Source organism: Sylvia atricapilla, chromosome 9 (assembly GCF_009819655.1).
Source record: "Sylvia atricapilla isolate bSylAtr1 chromosome 9, bSylAtr1.pri, whole genome shotgun sequence".
Taxonomy (NCBI): Eukaryota; Metazoa; Chordata; class Aves; order Passeriformes; family Sylviidae; genus Sylvia; species Sylvia atricapilla.
In genome coordinates, this window is record NC_089148.1 from 14,354,166 (window position 1) to 14,372,447 (window position 18,282).

The 18,282-nt window shown below is 44.0% G+C and overlaps 1 protein-coding gene across 1 annotated transcript in view; it reads right to left on the reverse strand.

Annotated features, from left to right (window-relative positions):
* Positions 1-18,282, reverse strand: part of RNF220 (ring finger protein 220) — a 219,551-nt gene that overhangs the window by 4,384 nt on the left and 196,885 nt on the right. The window contains 2 exon segments of the mRNA XM_066324994.1: positions 6,250-6,324; positions 7,446-7,554. Of these exon segments, the coding sequence (XP_066181091.1) occupies positions 6,250-6,324; positions 7,446-7,554 (184 nt within the window).

The following is an 18,282-nucleotide window of genomic DNA, read 5'->3' on the forward strand; positions in this document are numbered from 1 at the left end:
TGCACTGGACTTTAGCAGTGCCTGTTTATTTAACATGCCTCTTTGCTTATGCTCAGTGCCTCAGCTTTGGATCTCCAGTATTAGAAACGGTGAGCTCTACTCTGCACGGCCCAGTAAAAACTTGCTGCAGTGGTGAAAACATGAGAGAAAAATCTGAACATCTGCCACTGTGTGACATAGCAGCACTCCCAAGGGGCTCACTAATCTGGATGCAAATGCCCCAAAATATCCTATTTCAATTGAGTCTCTGCTCATTTCCATGCAGTTTCCTTTTCCTTGGAGGTACCTGTTGCATCTAGTTGCCCTCTTGGCATCATCTTTGTAGCCGGAGGGGGTCCCAAAGGAAGTGGTAGGGAGGTGCTGAGGAATTAATTCACAGCATGTTGTCCGAGGGACAGCAGCTGGCAGCTGCCTGTTCAAGCTTTCCTGTATGCCCTGACAAGCAGAAGTAAGTGTGCATGGGGACTTTAAGCATTCCAGATGTGACTAGTGCCCACATCTGTGTCCATGCTCTCCTTCCTAAGACAAGCTTACTGGCAAGAGGCATGAAGGCATTGAACCAAAGGCTGCAGGTGTTCACTATAAGCACTCAGCCCACAAGGACGGCAAAACAAGCCCGATGGAATCAAGTGCATCTTTGCTGCTCTCTTCCACAGCTAAGCAAGGTCAGGTATGCAGTTCCCTCACACTACAGGGAAAGGGAAAATGGCTGAACTTATCTTGCCACACCTTGGGATCTCTGTCTCAGAGATGTTTTCTGCAAACATGCTGATGGCTTTAGAGGGAGATTCACTCTCCCACCTAAGGCTGAGAGCTGCACATGCATAACCAGGAACAAGTTTTCAACCATGTCACAAAGCAGAACCCAGCCACACAGAGCTTGACCTATTTTCTGCAAAAGCTACATGATCACAGATTGATTTAGGGCAGTGGTGGATACTGCTTCACCTGCGCGTGGGGAGCACAGCTCATCCTTGAGCTCTGAAGCCTGGGTACACTGAAGGGAACAACCGTATCCTGGAAACTTTCAGCAGCCTGGCCTGAATGTGGTGCAGGCTGCACGTGGCACACTGGGCCCAGGGCTCTGGGTCTCTCTAATACTTTGGACACTTGGGGATACATTTTTCTTTTATATTATATGAAACTGCCCTCCTCTGCACACATAAGCATGTGCGATAAATTCAGAACTAAGTCCTGATTTTTTACTTTTTAGATGGAAGTTGTTCAGAACCTTGATCCTTGCATCTGACTTTGCGGTGTAGGTGTACAACATTTATCTGCACCAGTGATTAAGCCCTACTCTCTTGTGGAGAGGCACATAAGCTTGTACACACACACATGCTGGCACAGGCACAATGAAAAAGCATTGCTCCCCCACTGCTCACCTGCCAGCTGGGGTTACTAAACTTTTCCCTTGAAATAAAAATGCTGTGGAATAATAAGTCCCACCTGTCGGCCATTTCTTTTTCCTTTTTTCCAGGTCCTTCTGCTCCTTTCATCATAGCTACATGGAAAAGCCTTGATGTGTTATAGCTGTGTGTGCTGGAGTAAAGGCCACCTCAGCTTTTCCATTATAAACCCCAGTTTTGAGGGGTTTATAAAACTCTGCTGCAAGAAGTTTGCTCCAGGGCTGTTACAAAGCAAAGAAATGGGGCTGGAACCAGGATGGAGTTTATTTTTTCTCCTCCTTTCTTAATTAAAATTTGGCAAGTGATTGATCCACAATACAGGCTAATCACTTGGGGTACTAGTTTGAAAAATGCATTAACGAGAGCTGAGATGTTGAAAAGTCGTTAGGGCTTACACAGTGCCAGGAAGGATTGGAGTAGTTTGTCTTAAAGTTGCCTCTTAAAAAATGGTATGATGTCTGCTATAAATTGGCTAAAGCAAGGAAACTCACAAGGAAGGATTTAGGCACTTCCTGCTGTCCTGTGGGTCTAAAAATGGGCAATTTCCAAGCAGAATATGTTACCAGGCACAGAGAATAAAGGGACACACAAACAGAGCAGGCAAAGAAAGTAAAACGGAAGCAGAGAGACGACAGGAGGAACCCAAACCAAGAGCCAACTTCTTGCCAGGAAAGGAACTGAATGCCAAGATCCAATTCTCAACCAAAGCATCCACCTCCCCTCCCACCCACGCCTCCACACAAAGTGTGGAGCTTCTTCTCTGCAGATGCTGATTCCCAGAGAAATAGATGTCCTCTACTGCCATTGTGAGCTACCCTCCAGCTGTCAGGTAATGGGAACAACTTTTTTCAGGAAGCTGCCTTGACGGGTGGAGCTCACCTCCACACTGCTGGAGGCCAGAACTGAAGAATGCTAAATAATAACCAGAGAACCTCATGGCAGATGAGAACACCATGAAGGCTCAAGCACAGCATCCATGCAGCTTCTGACTCAGGAGGTCCCTATATGTTGCTGAAGCACTGAGGAATCACTCAGAAGAGCCGCTCTATATTTGTGCTGTTTTGTACAAAACCACTCCAGCCCACATGGGATATACGGTACTAGAGCCTAGAAAGAGTGGCACGGCTAAGAATGTAGTAATTACCAAAGATATAAATGTGTCAACTGCAGAGCACACGTATATATCGATGGATCCCCTGGAAGCATTTTGTGATGAGGAAGGGCTTTTAGAAGTGATTTTTTCCTGCTCTTGTAGTTGTCATTTTCAAATAAGCCCAAGACAGGCAGGCACAAGCCTGGAGTCAGCAAATACTCGTGGGAAATGTTGGATCTGGCTTGTACAGGTGATGGGGGAAACTTAGTAAACTGCATTTCTCAAATAAACCTGTCCTCTTTCAGCCCTTGCACCCACCAACAGTTCCATCACTGGCAAACAACAGCCTGATTTAGCTTCCAGCTCCATTTTCTTTCTAAAGAAGGATACCAGGGATTGGGAAATCACACAACTACAGCTCAGAGAGACATCAAGAACTTGCTGACCTATTTCCTGGGCAAGACCACCTCAACCTGAATTACTCCTGACAAACACATATCAACCCTGTTCTCACAAATGTCCAAGGATGGAGGCTCCCCAAGCTCCCCAAACCTCCCCAGCAAATCACTACAGCAGATGGCCCATCTTTTCTGTTAGAGAACTCTCCTTAGGAAAAGGAAAATACTAATCTCACCCACTATTAGCTGTAGAGTCCCTCTCAGTTAACGGGGAAGGATGGAGATGGGGCAGACTCTTACAGAGGGAGAGTCATCCCCTACCACCCCGTGACACGAGCTGTAGTCCAACAACCAGCTGAGGATGGACACTCACCATGAGGACTGTCAATGTTCAGGGAAAGGGAACTCCACCTGCTGCTGAATCTTGCTCCTCAAGGCTTAATCTTGCTCCTACAACACCATTTCCTCTCCTGTCCTTGAAGAACCTGCACATGTTTTTAGGGTTTCTAAAAGGGATCACAGGTAAATCATTCCATGACCTTGGTTCTCTTAAGGCATCTCAAGGACTCATTTCTGCAACCTCAGCCTTTGCTTCAGAGATGGAGTCTCCTCTGGTCACTGTTTCAACCCCAGAACTTGCAGCCTCGTTGACATACTGAGCTCCAGTATAATTATACCTAAGCTAACGAGTCCATCATTTGTAGAGTTAGTGATTAGAAGTCTCTTCCTTGCCCTTGCCAACAGAACAGTTATAATCTGGAATTGAACATCAAGAATTGAAAGTCCAAAAATTTTATTTTCATAAAGTCTAAGCATTTTAAGATCCAATCCAGTGCCCTAAATACTATCAAGTCAGATGCTCAGATCATTGTACTATTGTATCCTAGAAAATGTTTAAACCTTAGGTCCACAGACACACGTGAGCATCAAATTTCACCCTATCTTCACTACCCTGCAGTTTAGAAGTGCTCCCAGGCACTCTGAGCCTTCAGTTCCAGGGCCTTGTTCAGTACATGATCCTTGCTCTCTCAGACACACTCACACTCTAAGTTAATGGGCATGTGAACCAAAGGCACACAGCAGAAAGGGGACTTTTCACCAGCATGGATGGCAAATCTCCAGATTGTTCAAAAGGGGCCAGAAGCCTGACACAACCCGCCTGCTCCAACTCCTATTAACTCCAACAAATTGTTTACTGCAGAACAGAAGGAAAAATGCTGCCCCTCTCCCCCAGCCAAGTCTTCCATGTGTGCTGCACGCGCAGGCTCCCCTCCTCCCAACCCCACTGGGGAGCCAGCTTTATACCCAGGGAAAGGTAACAGCAGCGATTATTACACACACTATCCCACAGCTCCTCGCTTGTTAAAAAAAACAAGAGTCTCTTTTGTGCCCGAAATAAAAGGAGATACCTTAATTAGAACAATGCAGGTTGGTAAGCATTAAACACTGAGCCCAGCTGCTGTATGCCATTAAATTCATAAAAAGGGAGGGGGGAAGGAGGGCAGTCTTAACGAGATTACACACATTGACTTTGATCAAGACACAAAAGCACCAAGGCGTTCCAGGGTTTTTATTGCTGTCTTCAGGCTACATTTTAATGGTTACATTAGAAACATGCGAACACAGGCTGGGAGATTTTTTTGAGATGGGAGAGGGAGTGCAAGCATGCCTTGTGAAAAGGCCTGCTTTAATAAATTGGGGGCTGCAGGGAGAGGCTAGGACTGGGGAACACATGAGTAGTCACTTATTAATTGCTTCCCCTATGCAAGTGCCAAGTCCTAACATGATGTCTTGCTGGACTATTCCCATCCTGCCTGCCTGGTCAGCAAAAGAGCTATGTGCAGATCACACACAGCCAGCCTCATCGCCACCTTTCTCACAGAATTCTAGGGGGAGATGGCTTCCTCTCTGCAAGGGAAATGTTAATCCCATAGCACCTGGAGTGGCTTTCCCCGTTCTCCCGAGCAGCTGTGACGGCTGAACATGACAAAAAGGGACCTGACTGAAGTTGAACTAAGTTGCTGCTGAGCCTAAGAACAGCCTGAAATTGGTGCCACAGATTTAGAAGATGACTTGAGGCTGGTGGGGAGAGGACAAAGACTTCAGAGTAAAGAAAATGAAGAGGAAATTAGTGTTTTATCCTGTGCTTGTAGCACTGCTGAAAGACAAGATCAGTCCTCACTTAGCAAAGGTGGCAGAGCACATAGTCATCCAGACACCTCACAGCTGCGTACCCACATATGTGTCTTTTATAAGATGCTGCTAAAATGTTTACAAAAGCTTGTATAATGTAAATAGTGACAGGGTGTAGCTGAAGAGCTATAAAATACAGCCCAAGGGATAGCCAAGTTATTGAGTTGCTATTAGTACTCAAGCCCACAGGCACTTCACCATCCTGGTAACTTTTCTTGGACAAGACTTTTAAAAGGCAGGATTTAAAGGAGCATGATCAGCTTAATCGTAATTCCAAGCACACAATGTGTTTTATAAAGTAGAGTAATGCCTTCCAGGAACAAATTTTTAGGGGTGGCATTCCCTTACATTTTTTGCAACCCAACACTGTATCATCTTGCTAACAGGAGAATTAGAAAGCACAATTGACTATTTTCCACTCCTCATCCTGAACAAAAAGAAAGCCTGAAAATCAGCTGCAGAGGGGATGTTAAAGGCTGATTATAAACCCCACAGTTTTAACACAGGAAAAGAAAACACTTTATTTAATAACACGTTAAATTTTAACCTGATGGCCTTTAATAAACGAATAAATTACTACTCTACTGGGTCACCTATTCAATGTTCAAGGTAGCTCCCAATCTTCTAACCAGAACGGCATATGCTTGAAAACCACCCAGTGCTATTCCAAATAATCTAAGAAAATACAGATTCACATAAAATCTCCTTTCCATCACATTATAAAAGTTCTCTTCCGTATCTTCTCTCCTGAAGATGGTTCCCCTAGCTTCAGGGGAATATTATGTTTCTCAGAAGCTATCCATCCCATGAAATCTCAGTCAATTTGGCCTGATTTTCACACCTTTACCTCTCTGCATGGATGCCCCACAGGAAATTACTGAAAGGCAAGGTAGTCCCTAGCACAGAGCTCTTCCCACAGTGGAGGAAAAAGCAAGGGGCAGGATGGAACTTGGGTCACAACAACTCAAACAAAACTCTCTCATGTCAAAGCCAGAGTGGGGTGTTAAACAGCCAGGCTTGGGAAGTCTGCAAGCACATGACTCAGATTTTTTAAAATAAAGCAAAAAGCACCCTTCCCCGTGGCAATCTATAATAAAGTATCTGAGAAAAGAGAAAAAAGGCTATAAGTCAACAAGAAAGCAGTCAAGAGCCTCACCAGAGTCCGCAGCCAGCATTCTTCACAGTGCACATGCCAGCACTGAATAGAAGTCAGGGGCATTGTGTAGGAGTCCTGAGGAAAAGAAGCAAACAGATTATTTCCATAGCAGTAATCTAGCGATTCTTCATTCCCAACCCCATCACAATGCCTTTTTTTGTGGGTAACACCGTCTTGTATTTTGTTAAAAAAAACCCAACTTGTGTAATATGTAAGTTGTATTTTTGTAATGTTTGTATAGAAGTGGCAGAATGTCTTCTTCAATCCCTTTTCTTGGCTTCCCAGAACTCCTGCTGGAAGCCCATAATCCACTCAAGTGATGACCTGGCTCAGCACAGTTATCGCAAAAGCATCTGAAGTTGCTCTGGCCACCTGCCATTATTCTCATCAGAAAGGTCACCAGATCATATGAAAACCAGTGACAGGGTAAGATCAACCCTTATCATAACTCAACTCTGCAGGAACAGCTTAACTACATCCCAAGAAAGCTACTGCTATTTCAGCAGACATGCCTTCTCAAGTGTCTTCTATCACGGCTAACAAACCTCTGGAAATCAGCATCAAGCTGTTGTCCCTCCTGTGGGGTGAGTGACAGTGACTGCACTCCCACAACCTCCAAGCTGTGACCTGGCTGGGAGGGAGAAGCCTGTGCATCAAGCTGAAGTTGCAGAGGGAGCTCTCCACCAAGCAGAATGTTCTGCCCTCAGCAGAGCACAAACCCAACAGGACACGTAGAGCCCTGCAGGCTTGGACCATCAGAGGGAGCTGCTGCCCTTCCTGAGAAAGGCCACAGCATCACCAGAGAGCACGCAGGACATTGGCAACTTTCAAATGGTCAGGCAACATCCCTGTTCCCAAATCAGAGAAGGTGAGCCTCTGATCACAATTCTGCTCTCTCCTATGTACCTAAATTTGCACATGCAGGAAAAGGAGGCTGGTATCTGGAAGTTTTCTACAGGAAGGCAGAAAGCATTTTGAAGTTGGGCCTTTCTTGCCCCTGATACAGAGGGACAGCTACAAATACCAGTGAAACAACGTAATTTGTACAGAAATTTGTGTTGTTAAGACCTTAATTTGGAAGGCTAATTGGTGATGAGTTCCCTAAGACTGCCTGAAAAAGGAGAAAAGCTTCTCCCCTCCTTGGCAGAGATACCAAGACATTTCTGATTCATTACCACAAGTGGAGTGCTACTCACCATGCAAATGAGACATTTATAGCGGTCCCCACGGGAAAGCTGCCTTTCTAACTCACGGACACGAGCCTTTAACGCTTCAAATGTTGTCACTGCAGAGTCTTCTGTAATTCTGCAGAAGATGATGAAAAGTGAGCATCACTGAGCATACAAGACTGTTAAGAGTTTGGGGGGAAAAGTATCCCACAGCAGGTACTGCACAGGAAATAGCATTGCATTCAAACTAATACATTCAAACTTGGATTAAAAGAATTCCCAAAAAGCCTAGTGTGAATTCTTTAAAATGTCTTTTTAAATACTTCCAAACACATCACAAAAGCACAGAACCAGTGCTGGGGTTGCCAGCTTCATACAGAGCAAGACACAGACATTTAAACAGTAGATATTTTTGTTAGCTTTTTTTTTGTTTGTTTTCTGCCTTTTTTCTTGTCTCCCTTAAGAGATTACTTAGGACCACATGCTTGAGACAAAGTTCTGTGTGTTGCTTTAAAACTGCTGAGATAACTTTTTGTGGGCAATAGGAGCTGTTCTTCCCCTTAGGGAATGGAGGCCTTTGCTGGCCATCAGCCTCGTGAAATGCAAAATCAGCTCATTACACAGGATCAACACAACGGCTTATATTAATGAAAGCCCCAGCTTTTTGATTCTAATACTGAAAGAACGGAGAAATCAAAAGCATTGGACATGGTGACAACAGGGTGGCTATAAAGGCAGCTTTACAATCTCAGCTTCTCCATTTCCTAGGGTCATTTTTGATGGGCAGCATTATCTCTTTTGTCACAGAGGCACTGTGCTGAGGCCAGGCAAGTGTATTTTCATGGTTCTGCAAGGCTGGGGAAAAGAGCAACTTGCCAACCCAAAAGCAAAGGCAGACAGCAATGCTTAGCAAATGAAATGCAGGGAGCACTACAGGCAAGAATGCGTCACTCTAGCATGCTGCAAAATCCGATTTCTATACAGTGTGGGCATAGGGAGGGGCCCTCAAGTATTCCCCAGAAAAGATTTAGAGCATTGACATAAAGGCTTTCACTTTTTTGAATAAAAACAAAACCAACAATTTTCAATGTGTGTCAGTGAATTTCTGGCATCTCCAAACAGACTCCAGCTCAGAAGAACCAGAAGAGCATCTTGACACCAGAAGCTGAATCATCAATCACAAGATAACCCGTAGTGACACCTATGTCTCCTACCTTTTTAGAGGATGATTCATCAACAGGTGGCTAAGGCACGGGTCTAGTGGAATTACTACAGCCAGTAAAGTGAGCTGCAATCTCAGCACTCAGCTGCAGGCAGGCACTCACTCCTTTGTTCATTAGTCACTTGTCGCTAGCACGCAGGGAGGGACTTTGGGTATCTCCCACAAACTGATTCTGATGGCTTTTCCCAAGGCTTTGGTAACAGAACTAGTCAAAGAGATCTTGGGTGATTTTCCCAATTATGATACTTCAGAAGAAAGTGAAGCTGCTGGAATGTATATAGTTAACTACCAGTGTTTTAAAGCTCCTTCAACGTCACTCCTGCCTTTACACTGATGAGACATGCTCTGCATGAGCTGACTGAGATCTTCATCAGAAGGAGATTCATTGCAAGTGATAGCTGACAGAAAATGGTAACAATTTTAAAACTGCAAAAAAGGTAAAGAAATACAAATGTCTCATGTCAGCCTAGTGGGTGAGGACTGTCTGGGGACAGGGGCACTGTGGATTCAAGTCTTGGAATCCATAAATACTCTTTGAAGCAAGATGAAAGAGTTTCAGTAGGAGACAGTCCTCCCTGCTGTGAAAACACCCACTTGCTCCTGCTCATCGGTATAAATTATTACCATATCCCAGCTTGAGTTCTCACCCTCAAGAAAGGGTTGTTAGCATTTTCAAAGAAAGTCTAGAAAGGTGTTAGTTTTGTCCAAGGAAGAAACAGATTTATTTATTTATAGCTTGAAGATTATTGTTGGCTGAGAAAATTGTTTCCCTTCCAGTCTGGCCCACTGTTGAACTGATGCTGGCTGAAGACTGCAGATGAATTTGACTTCATGGAATCCATTACTCCTTCCTGCATGTATAAAGGCACTGGAGGTATAAAGGCAGCAGGTGTGACTCCCACCCAAAGCAGGTGGCAAGTAGAACCTCAACCCTTGCTAAATTCTCCTTCTACCATCTTTGGAGCTACCTGTCCTCCTCAGATGGGTGGGCAGCTCAGAAAGGAAAAGTTGTTTCCTTGAGCAGATACAAACAAATGCCCATTCATCCCCAGTCCCAGCTCAGTAACAGTAAAAACTTAAAAAGGAAAAATTTGTCACTGCAACTAAAGACAGAAAATGGTTTGTTTATAGAAATCTAAACAGCTGACCCCCATTGGCCAATTTTGGAAAGTCTCTGAGATAATAGCACCTGTCCAGTAATAAACGAATGAATCAGAAAAGGAGGCTGAATAGAGGTATAAGCAATAATGCTCAGAGGCTGCCTGATACAATGGCCAATCAATAGGAGGGCTGTAGATCAGGGTGCTAGTTAGCTGGAAAATTACCGCACCGCTGTGTGCGTCACGCTGTAGGGATCCTGGACAATCAATGTGGGAGGTATTGATTTAGTTATTATCACTTCATACGCTCCAGACATTGTTAAATATACATTTATTAACAAGACTGGGTAAGAGAGGGAGCTTTAGCCACTGCGATACCTCCCGGCACTGATCAAAGCTCAGCTATGACAGAATTTAAACTCCATGCTCTCCCGGCTAAGCAAAGCTCACAGGACAAATCCTGACACACAGCACAGTGCTGAAGACACAGCTCCTACTTCATATGAGAGATAGGAGTGTTGGCCGTAAGTGAGTATTTTGCACTTGAGAGTTCAGGAAAGCCTCTCGGAGCAGCAGCAACAAGGGACATGGCAGCCAAGGGTCAAGCCAAAGTGAGTGATAATTGCATGGTTGCTTCGGAAAAGCTGGAGGAAATGAGGTCAAGGGAAATAGGGAGAACATTAGTAAATAAAGGAAACTGAAGCTACCTCCAGGGATGGAATAAAGACAAGAGTCACTTCCCATGTGTCTGGCTCCCGTGGTGGCCAGCGCACTTGGGACACATGCCATTCCATTTAGTGTCATTTTACCGTCAACCTGCTGCTTGTATCCTAAAGATAAGCATCGCTTAGGAGCAACTCTTCCTGCAGCAGCAATCTTGGCAACTCCCTCAGGATTCCCTCTTGTGCGTGCACCTTGTGTGCGCTTGCCTGGACACAGCTGGGAGCAGCCTTGGGCAGAATTTCTACAGGGTAACGCCAGGGTGGAGTGAGGGTCAGAAAGCCAAGTGCCATGAACAGGGGAAGGCTGTGTACAAGTTACCCTGCCAAGTGAGGCAGAGGGAATTACGGAGAAGGAATTGGCTCTCTGCTTTGCCTTGACCTCATGCTGGATGCAGGAGGACTCTTAACAATTTTTCGCCTCAGCGCTCTGATTTGACGTGTTTGGATAACGTCATTTATCAGCCTCCAGAGAGACCTGCTGAGCACAACGGCTGCCACGAGCTATACCTTGAGCCCCAGTGCTCATGCTTCTCCAGCAGGTGTGAGAGGCCTCACTGACACCTGAACTGCTCTCCCTGGCTGAGGATGTATCAAGAAGGCACTTCCATCCTGGAGTACAGACCCGCTGTGACATCACTACACACAGGAGAGCCTGAGTGAGAATGTTTACACAAGAGCAAAACCAGGAAGGGAGGGCTCCTTGTGGAAGAAGCCGGGTCCTGTACTTCTCCCTAGACTTTGTGGTTAAGTTTTCCACACACTGGCAGCCACAGCTGACGATGCTGCGTATCAAGAAGCAGGTCTGTGAGACTGGGCAGACGGCATGTGATAATTTTCAGTTTTTCTGCCCAATGCGTATTTTTCTACTATTCATAGCATTTTCCCTTGAGCACTGAAAATAAGAACACATTCTTTCTCTGAGAAAATCCTTGCTTTGTTCAGGTAAAAGGCCAGAAGAAGTGCACAGAAATACTATGGAAGAGGAAAATGCACCTATCTGTAGCTCTGAGCAGCAATCGCCTCCTGGGAAATCTCTCCTGGGAAATGGCCACCCCCCTCCTCACTAAAAACTTTAACCCAAACACTGGTTATTTGTTAAACATTAGCATGCATGTGATCTTTGTTTCTCCAAATTAAATCGAGCAATTCCTACCCGCTGTCCCAGTGGGCAATCACAAGCAATTCCGTTAATTAAATTATCTCTGATTCTGCAGCTCTGGAATCTCTCAATTGACTAAGTCTGTGCTTTATCATCAACAAAATACTGGACCAAAAAGGAAACAAAAAAATGCTGATGTCAGTGTGATCGGCTTTCGTTAACCCTTCCCAGCTGGGTATTAAGGGCCTGCTCAAGAAACTGCTGTACTGGAACAAGCCCAAGAGCCAGAGCCTTGTAGCAGATACCAGTAGCAGCTGTTCACCAGTGTTTCCTTTCCCCTGTACAGTAAAACACAAACACCACACTGTCCCTGCATCAAGCATCCTGCCTATTGAGAACTACAAAAGATGCAAAACTGTTTAGCTGCTGAAGAAACAGGAAAACACCTCAAAAAACCCCTGCAAATATCCCATCCTCATCTTATCCAGATCTTATTTGATGTATCCCGCTGTTGAGGAGTCTCCATAAACATTCTCCTTTGGTTTATTTCAACTGGATATAAATTTTCCTTTCTTCATAAATGGCTACACTGTACACAGCATTCCATAAATTTTTACAATTCCACTGTTTGTATGTATCTTGTAAAAACCGCTTAGCACTGATTAAATGCACCACCAATAAATTTCATGGGCTACTTTTGACACTTGATATTCTGACCTTCTCTCTTCCTCATACATTTATTTTTGCTTTCCTGTGCCTGTAAGACTGGTAGACTGACAGAGAGGAAAATGTACAGTACCACTGACAAACCTGAGTGTGATGTATTTATTTTTTAAACAAAGCCTTTATCCTCCCTTGTCCAAAGTGGAGAACCCAGCAGAACATACATGCCACCTCCCTGCACCAAGGGCAGAGGTCATGTCACTAGCAGCTTACATATCATAAATATTAGAAACAGACTGGTCGATACTTAGAAGGCGAAGTTAAGCTACAGTAAGATTCCAGGAGCAGAGAAATTGCCCCCAGGCCATATGCAACCTCCGCTGTAGATGACAATTATCATAACCACTACTACACTGCAGGAGAGAAGGTCTGGCACAGTCTTTGCTTTGTGGGGGACAAATCTTCAAGACTTGATAAAAACGACCCCAACATCAGTGCACAATGATGCACCTGCAAACCTTCTCTCATACCCAATTTACATCTGGGTGAGAGGGCAACTCTTTCTGAGAAGAATCCTGTTTATCAGCCTGTAACATGCTGTGCACAGCTCTGTAACACCAAGGAGCACTGCAGAATGGCAGAGCACAGTGATGCTGTCTCAGCTCTCACCCATATATTGTCTTCAACTACCTCACTACGTGCATTTCAAACACTAACTGTGAACACCCCTATGTTTTTTGGGATAAGAATTGCTTTCTTTTCAACTTGATGAAATAATCTGTCTCCACTTTCAATTTAGCAGGCATCACCTGCAGCAAGTAGGACAGCTAAAGATACAGCGACTTTATATTGGCAGATGTGGGTGAGCAGCACTGAAGTCAGTGGGAGATCCACCAGACTGAAAGGATTTTTACACTTACTTGAGTCCAAGAACATAACATAAAGCTGAAAAAGCCCCTTTGCTACTAACAAGCAAAACACTTCAATTGACATGTAAGATTTTAAGAAGAAAAGTGACAGGTGGCTTTAAAAGAAAACAGATACAGCTCAGGCATTTTCAGTATCTTAAGTCTCTGGAAGAAGCTCAGTGTCAGGTACTGATGGCAGATTGACTGTGAATCACCCCCAACATGTGGGCTACCAGACTGGGACAACGTACTGAGATTTTATTTCACTAGATGAGCTGGTTATAGCAGAAGGGGTTTGCATGCCTTGATGCAGAAAACTGCCCAGCAAAGCTGTTTACAGAAGAGCCATGTCAAATCACAGCAAGTGAAGTTTAGACCCTCTAAAGGGTCTGCAGGACTGCCAACGCTAAAAGCAAATATCCTGGCAAGACATCAATATTTTAGGAGTTGGCTTCCCCTTTATTTAGCTAAAAATCTCATTTATTTGGTTTATTTGTTTTTAGACTAACCTCCTCTAAAGAGGCTGACTTATAATCCTGTAAAACGTTGTCACATGTATTGAGGAAATTGGCAAGGATGCTAATTTATTGTCCTCTAGGAAAAAAAAAAAGCCCTCTTTCCTTGATTAATGTATGTTTTTGTATTGTAAGATATTAAAGAATGTTGCTTCACCTGTAATTATAGAGAATAGTTTACTCTGGCAAAGTGCCCTGGCTTCTGGTTGCCAAGTTATGAATAATGCAATGTTCCCCATTCTAATTTCCGTGTTCTAAGTTGTGAATTTGGAGCAGGGTGCATGCAAGGGCACACACACACGACTCTGAGGCGTTCTCAGTCACGAGTGCCTCTATTTTATACTTGCTTGCACAACTTGTTAATACTGGCATCTGCTTGCCAAATTCAGAGTTTGCTTCTAACTAATTTTATCTTGATGCAAACCAAAAATGTTGTCTCTTTTTTTCCCCACAGAGGAATTATTTCTCTCACACTTGCATGCACCGTCGCAATACCACTGAGGGGAGCTTACCACTCCAAGAAGGCGTTTTAAGCTGCATTTAGTAGGGACTTGGATAAAGATTCCCTGAAGAATTTAATGATAGAAGAATTCATTTTGCTTTCATATCTCCCCCGCCTCCATAACACAGAACCCAACAATGTCTTTACAGAAGCGGGAAGTAAATCCAGGCACTGGCTCTTTCTCTTCCCTTTTTTTGGCCCGTGTTTTGCTGGGACACATGTGCCCAGCCCTAATCAAAACAGAGACAGATGGCACCGCTGATCATTCAGAATAGAAGGAGCCTCAGAGTCAGCATGTTTAGATGCATTTGTAGGGCTATGCAGTATCCACTGGCCACTGGGACTGATTTAAAAAGGCGGCGAGTCAAAGTCTGAGCTTGCGCCAAAATTTTAAATGTGCCATTTGAGCAATTATGGTTCAACATGAAAGCTGGGAGAAAGAATGCATAGGTCATTCTGATTAGATTTAGAGACTATGTTCCCTGTTCCAAAGAGAAAATAAATGCAATCCCATTGCTTTACTGGCGCAGATTTGGCGATAAAGAAAAAACCCATGCTATGGGAAAGTGGTTTGCTGCAGCAAGGTTTTGTTGAGGCAGCACAGGCTGAATCAGAAAATGATTCTCTAAACAGTCTTCCGAAAGAGAAATAATTACTCACCTAATGTGTTAATGTCTCAATTCACTTTTCAAATGTATCCTTCATCCTGGAGACTCCTATTGTATTTCTAACACATCAGTGAAGGTGCATTATGGTCTCTATCTTAATACAAGCCAGGGCCACAAAACGCAGGAGGTGGAAATGGAAAATACAGCTGCTTTCCTTGCTGAGGCATGCAGGCTAAAGGTTCCAGCCTACAGACACTTGCCTCCATCCACAAGTAAACATGTTTGGATTATGACCAAGCTACATGTATAGCTAGGCAGGTCTATTTTTCTACTGGAAGACTTATGGCAGCTGTAACTTGTCATCTTACTGTGGCCTGGAGCTGGTCTAGGATTATTGGTAGCTTTGGTTGGACGATCAGGGCAAAAAATTATAAAATATCCATGAAGTGAAAGAGGAAGAGCAAATTCCTAGGGCTGAAAGTTGCTCAGAAGGTTGGACATGCAGCTGAGTCTTGCAGCCAGCCTCTGTGAGCAATTAAATAAATGTCTTCTACTCCCATGGCCCCCATCCAAACGACTGAAATAAACAGGAAATATCTATGCTACTACAGCAGCACTTGGATTCATCTATAGCCTTTTAAGGGCTTTACTGTGGAGGTGATATGCTTTCCAGAACCTCCATTCATGACCGCTGATTGGAGGCACACAAGGGCGGTGCGATAACACATCCTCCAGACAGCTTCCTACAACTGCTGCTGCCTCCCTGGAACTTTTACACTGTTGCTGTTTCCTTTACAGAGAAAGAAAGGATCAGAATTAGCATCATTTAAGGTAATTGTGCCTTCAAAAAGAAACACGAGGCTATTAAAGGAGGCCAGGGCACATTAGTATCATATAACCAATTGTGGTCCCAGAGCTAGAAAAGGAAACTAGCAGCAAAGTGGAAGGACAGGTCATGAGCCAGCTATCTGAGGGAAAAGCAGGAATGCTTATGCAACTGTGTGGGGAAACATGGGGAAACAACAGCTTTTTGCAGATAAAATCTTCAAAAACTAAGAAAGAATATAATAGAAAAATAGGATGAAGTGCCTGTAGCAGTGGAGTGTAAGGTTAGGAAAAGCATCAAGACTGATGTGAGGACAAAAAATCAACATGGATATTAAACTCCTTTAATTACATTACTTGCTATTACTTTGGTTCTGTAAAGGCAGTGTTGGGTTCCGTGTTACAGAGGTGAAGGAGACATGAAAGCACAATGAATTGTTTTGTCATTAAATTCCTTGGGAAATCTTTACGAAGCTCCAACTAAATGTGACTTAACACTCCTCCTTGCAGCAGTAAGCACCCCTCAGCTATACTGCAACTGCGCATGCAAGTGTAAAAGAAATAATTGCCCACTCTACAGTTGTCCCAGATATAGTTTAATGAGAACTAACAAAACTGGTCCTTTTAAAAGAAGTACTATTTCATATTTATACTTACTAACTGTAGCCTAAGAAAGGCATAAACTACCAAGAGCTTTAATTACAACCACCCTGTTGTCATACAGCAACTGGCACAGCACAAACACTCACTGAGTCCTGCCACAACAGTCAGCGAGTGCCAAGAAAAGCAATAGCCCTGTCACCACCAGCACACAGCCAGCCTGTGCAGCCAGGGCTGCCCCTCAGCAGATGCAGGAGAGAGACAGCAAACTGGCAGCGGATGGGGCACAACATGATCCCTTTTCTGCTCTTCAAAGGAACATTTTCATCCAAACAGGGAGTGCAGGCTACATAAAGATAATAGTTACTTTTCTCTTGAGAGCATCTGGGCACCACACAAACGTTTTCAAAAAAAACAGTATCAGTCCCTGCCTCTTAATTCTTGCAGCATAGCTAAGAGAGGTGAATAAAAAGTCACATCCTCAAAGTATTTTCAGAAGCATCCACAATGCTCCATCAGAGACAATGTTAAACACAACAGGCTAATTTTAGGGACCAGTCCTCTCCCTGACAAGCTGCTCACACATCTAAAGGCAGAATTTGTCTGCTAGAAGGCAGCTGTTTGTGTTTTATAAGCTAAAGTTTCTCTACCTATGGAATAACTCCAATATTTCACAGGGAATCATCATCCATCTAACTGAAGTACCCTCTAACAGACCATCAGCCTCATATCCCCTTTGAAATAGCACAGCTGAGCACTTGCTGGGCCACGATTTATTTTTTACCTTCTAAGACATCTTGGTAACTCTATAGCTCAATAGTGACAGCCGAATTTCACACTGCGATAGCCCCCCATCGATTTTTCATTCCCAGGAAGCAACTCTACAAATTAAAGTTAACAGCATTTCTGAAACTAAGAAAAGAAAAAAGAAAAGAAGGGGCAGGCAAAGAGACATAAATTGCAAGATGCCTAAACAGTGCCTTCAATGTAGGAATAAAATTTCATTCTGACTTTTTCACCAGTTATGGGATAGGGATGCAGAAGCTACTGCTCCTGAAGCCAGGAGATCCCTTGGGTTTGCAGATGCTTCAACTTAAAAACATCACATGTTCAACAGAAACTAAGAGTCCCTTTCTATACTGAAGATGTCAAAATCTATAGAAAATGCCTCAAGGCATGAAATTAGACCAAACCTCCGGACACTAAACAGAGATACCACTTACCCCCAAGTCTGAGATTGTACAGTCACAGCCTGCCTTGCTGAGCTTCCTTAACCACTGGCCAGTGAAGTACCGGACACTGACATAATTTCAGTTTGCACAGTGGTTAAAATGTTTGAGACCATTACTGGCACATGCAACTTCTCTCCAGCAGTTAAAAGAGAGAGAATAAGAAGCAGAGTCCAGCATGCTGCTCTCCACTGTCACATCCCAGAGGAAGAAGTAATGCCAAAGCCACACCTCATAAAGAAATGGTGCATCTATCTCCATACTCTTTCAACACCAGTATACAGTACAAACACAGTATTACATACTATTGAATTACTGAAAAAGAAGTAAAACCTAATAAAGATAAAAATCTGGACACAAGCAGCACAGTCCAGCAGCTCTTTCTCAGTCCTCAACAATCCCACACTTCAGTTCAGTGTCCTGAATCCTCTCCCAAGTTCACGTGGGATGCTCTAATATTGGACCCACCAGCAGCATCATGCTCTTGGCTTAGCAGAGCACAAAGGGTTAGTTCATTTATGACTCAAGTTAATTTTTTAAGTCTGTTTTTGCTATGAGATGTCTTGTCTCCCATCAAAGCCTATTAATGGTGTGACACTGTGGAGAAGGGCTGGGTAGTGCTTACCCTATGGTGTGAATTCTCAACAGCTTCTGTTTTCCTCTGACATACCAGCTAAAGTGTGGCTCCTTCGCTTTCAGGCCTCTGCTAATCCTCTGGCTTCACACTCCACTCCCGTCTGGACGTGTCTGCTTGGGAGCAGGGTCTCCCCAACAGACACTGCTACCCCCCTGCCTGCTCTCACATGCCTGTCTCTTCGCACAAGGATCCCAATCTAAAGTTTGTTTAATTTTAACTGATGCTCCCCCTTGT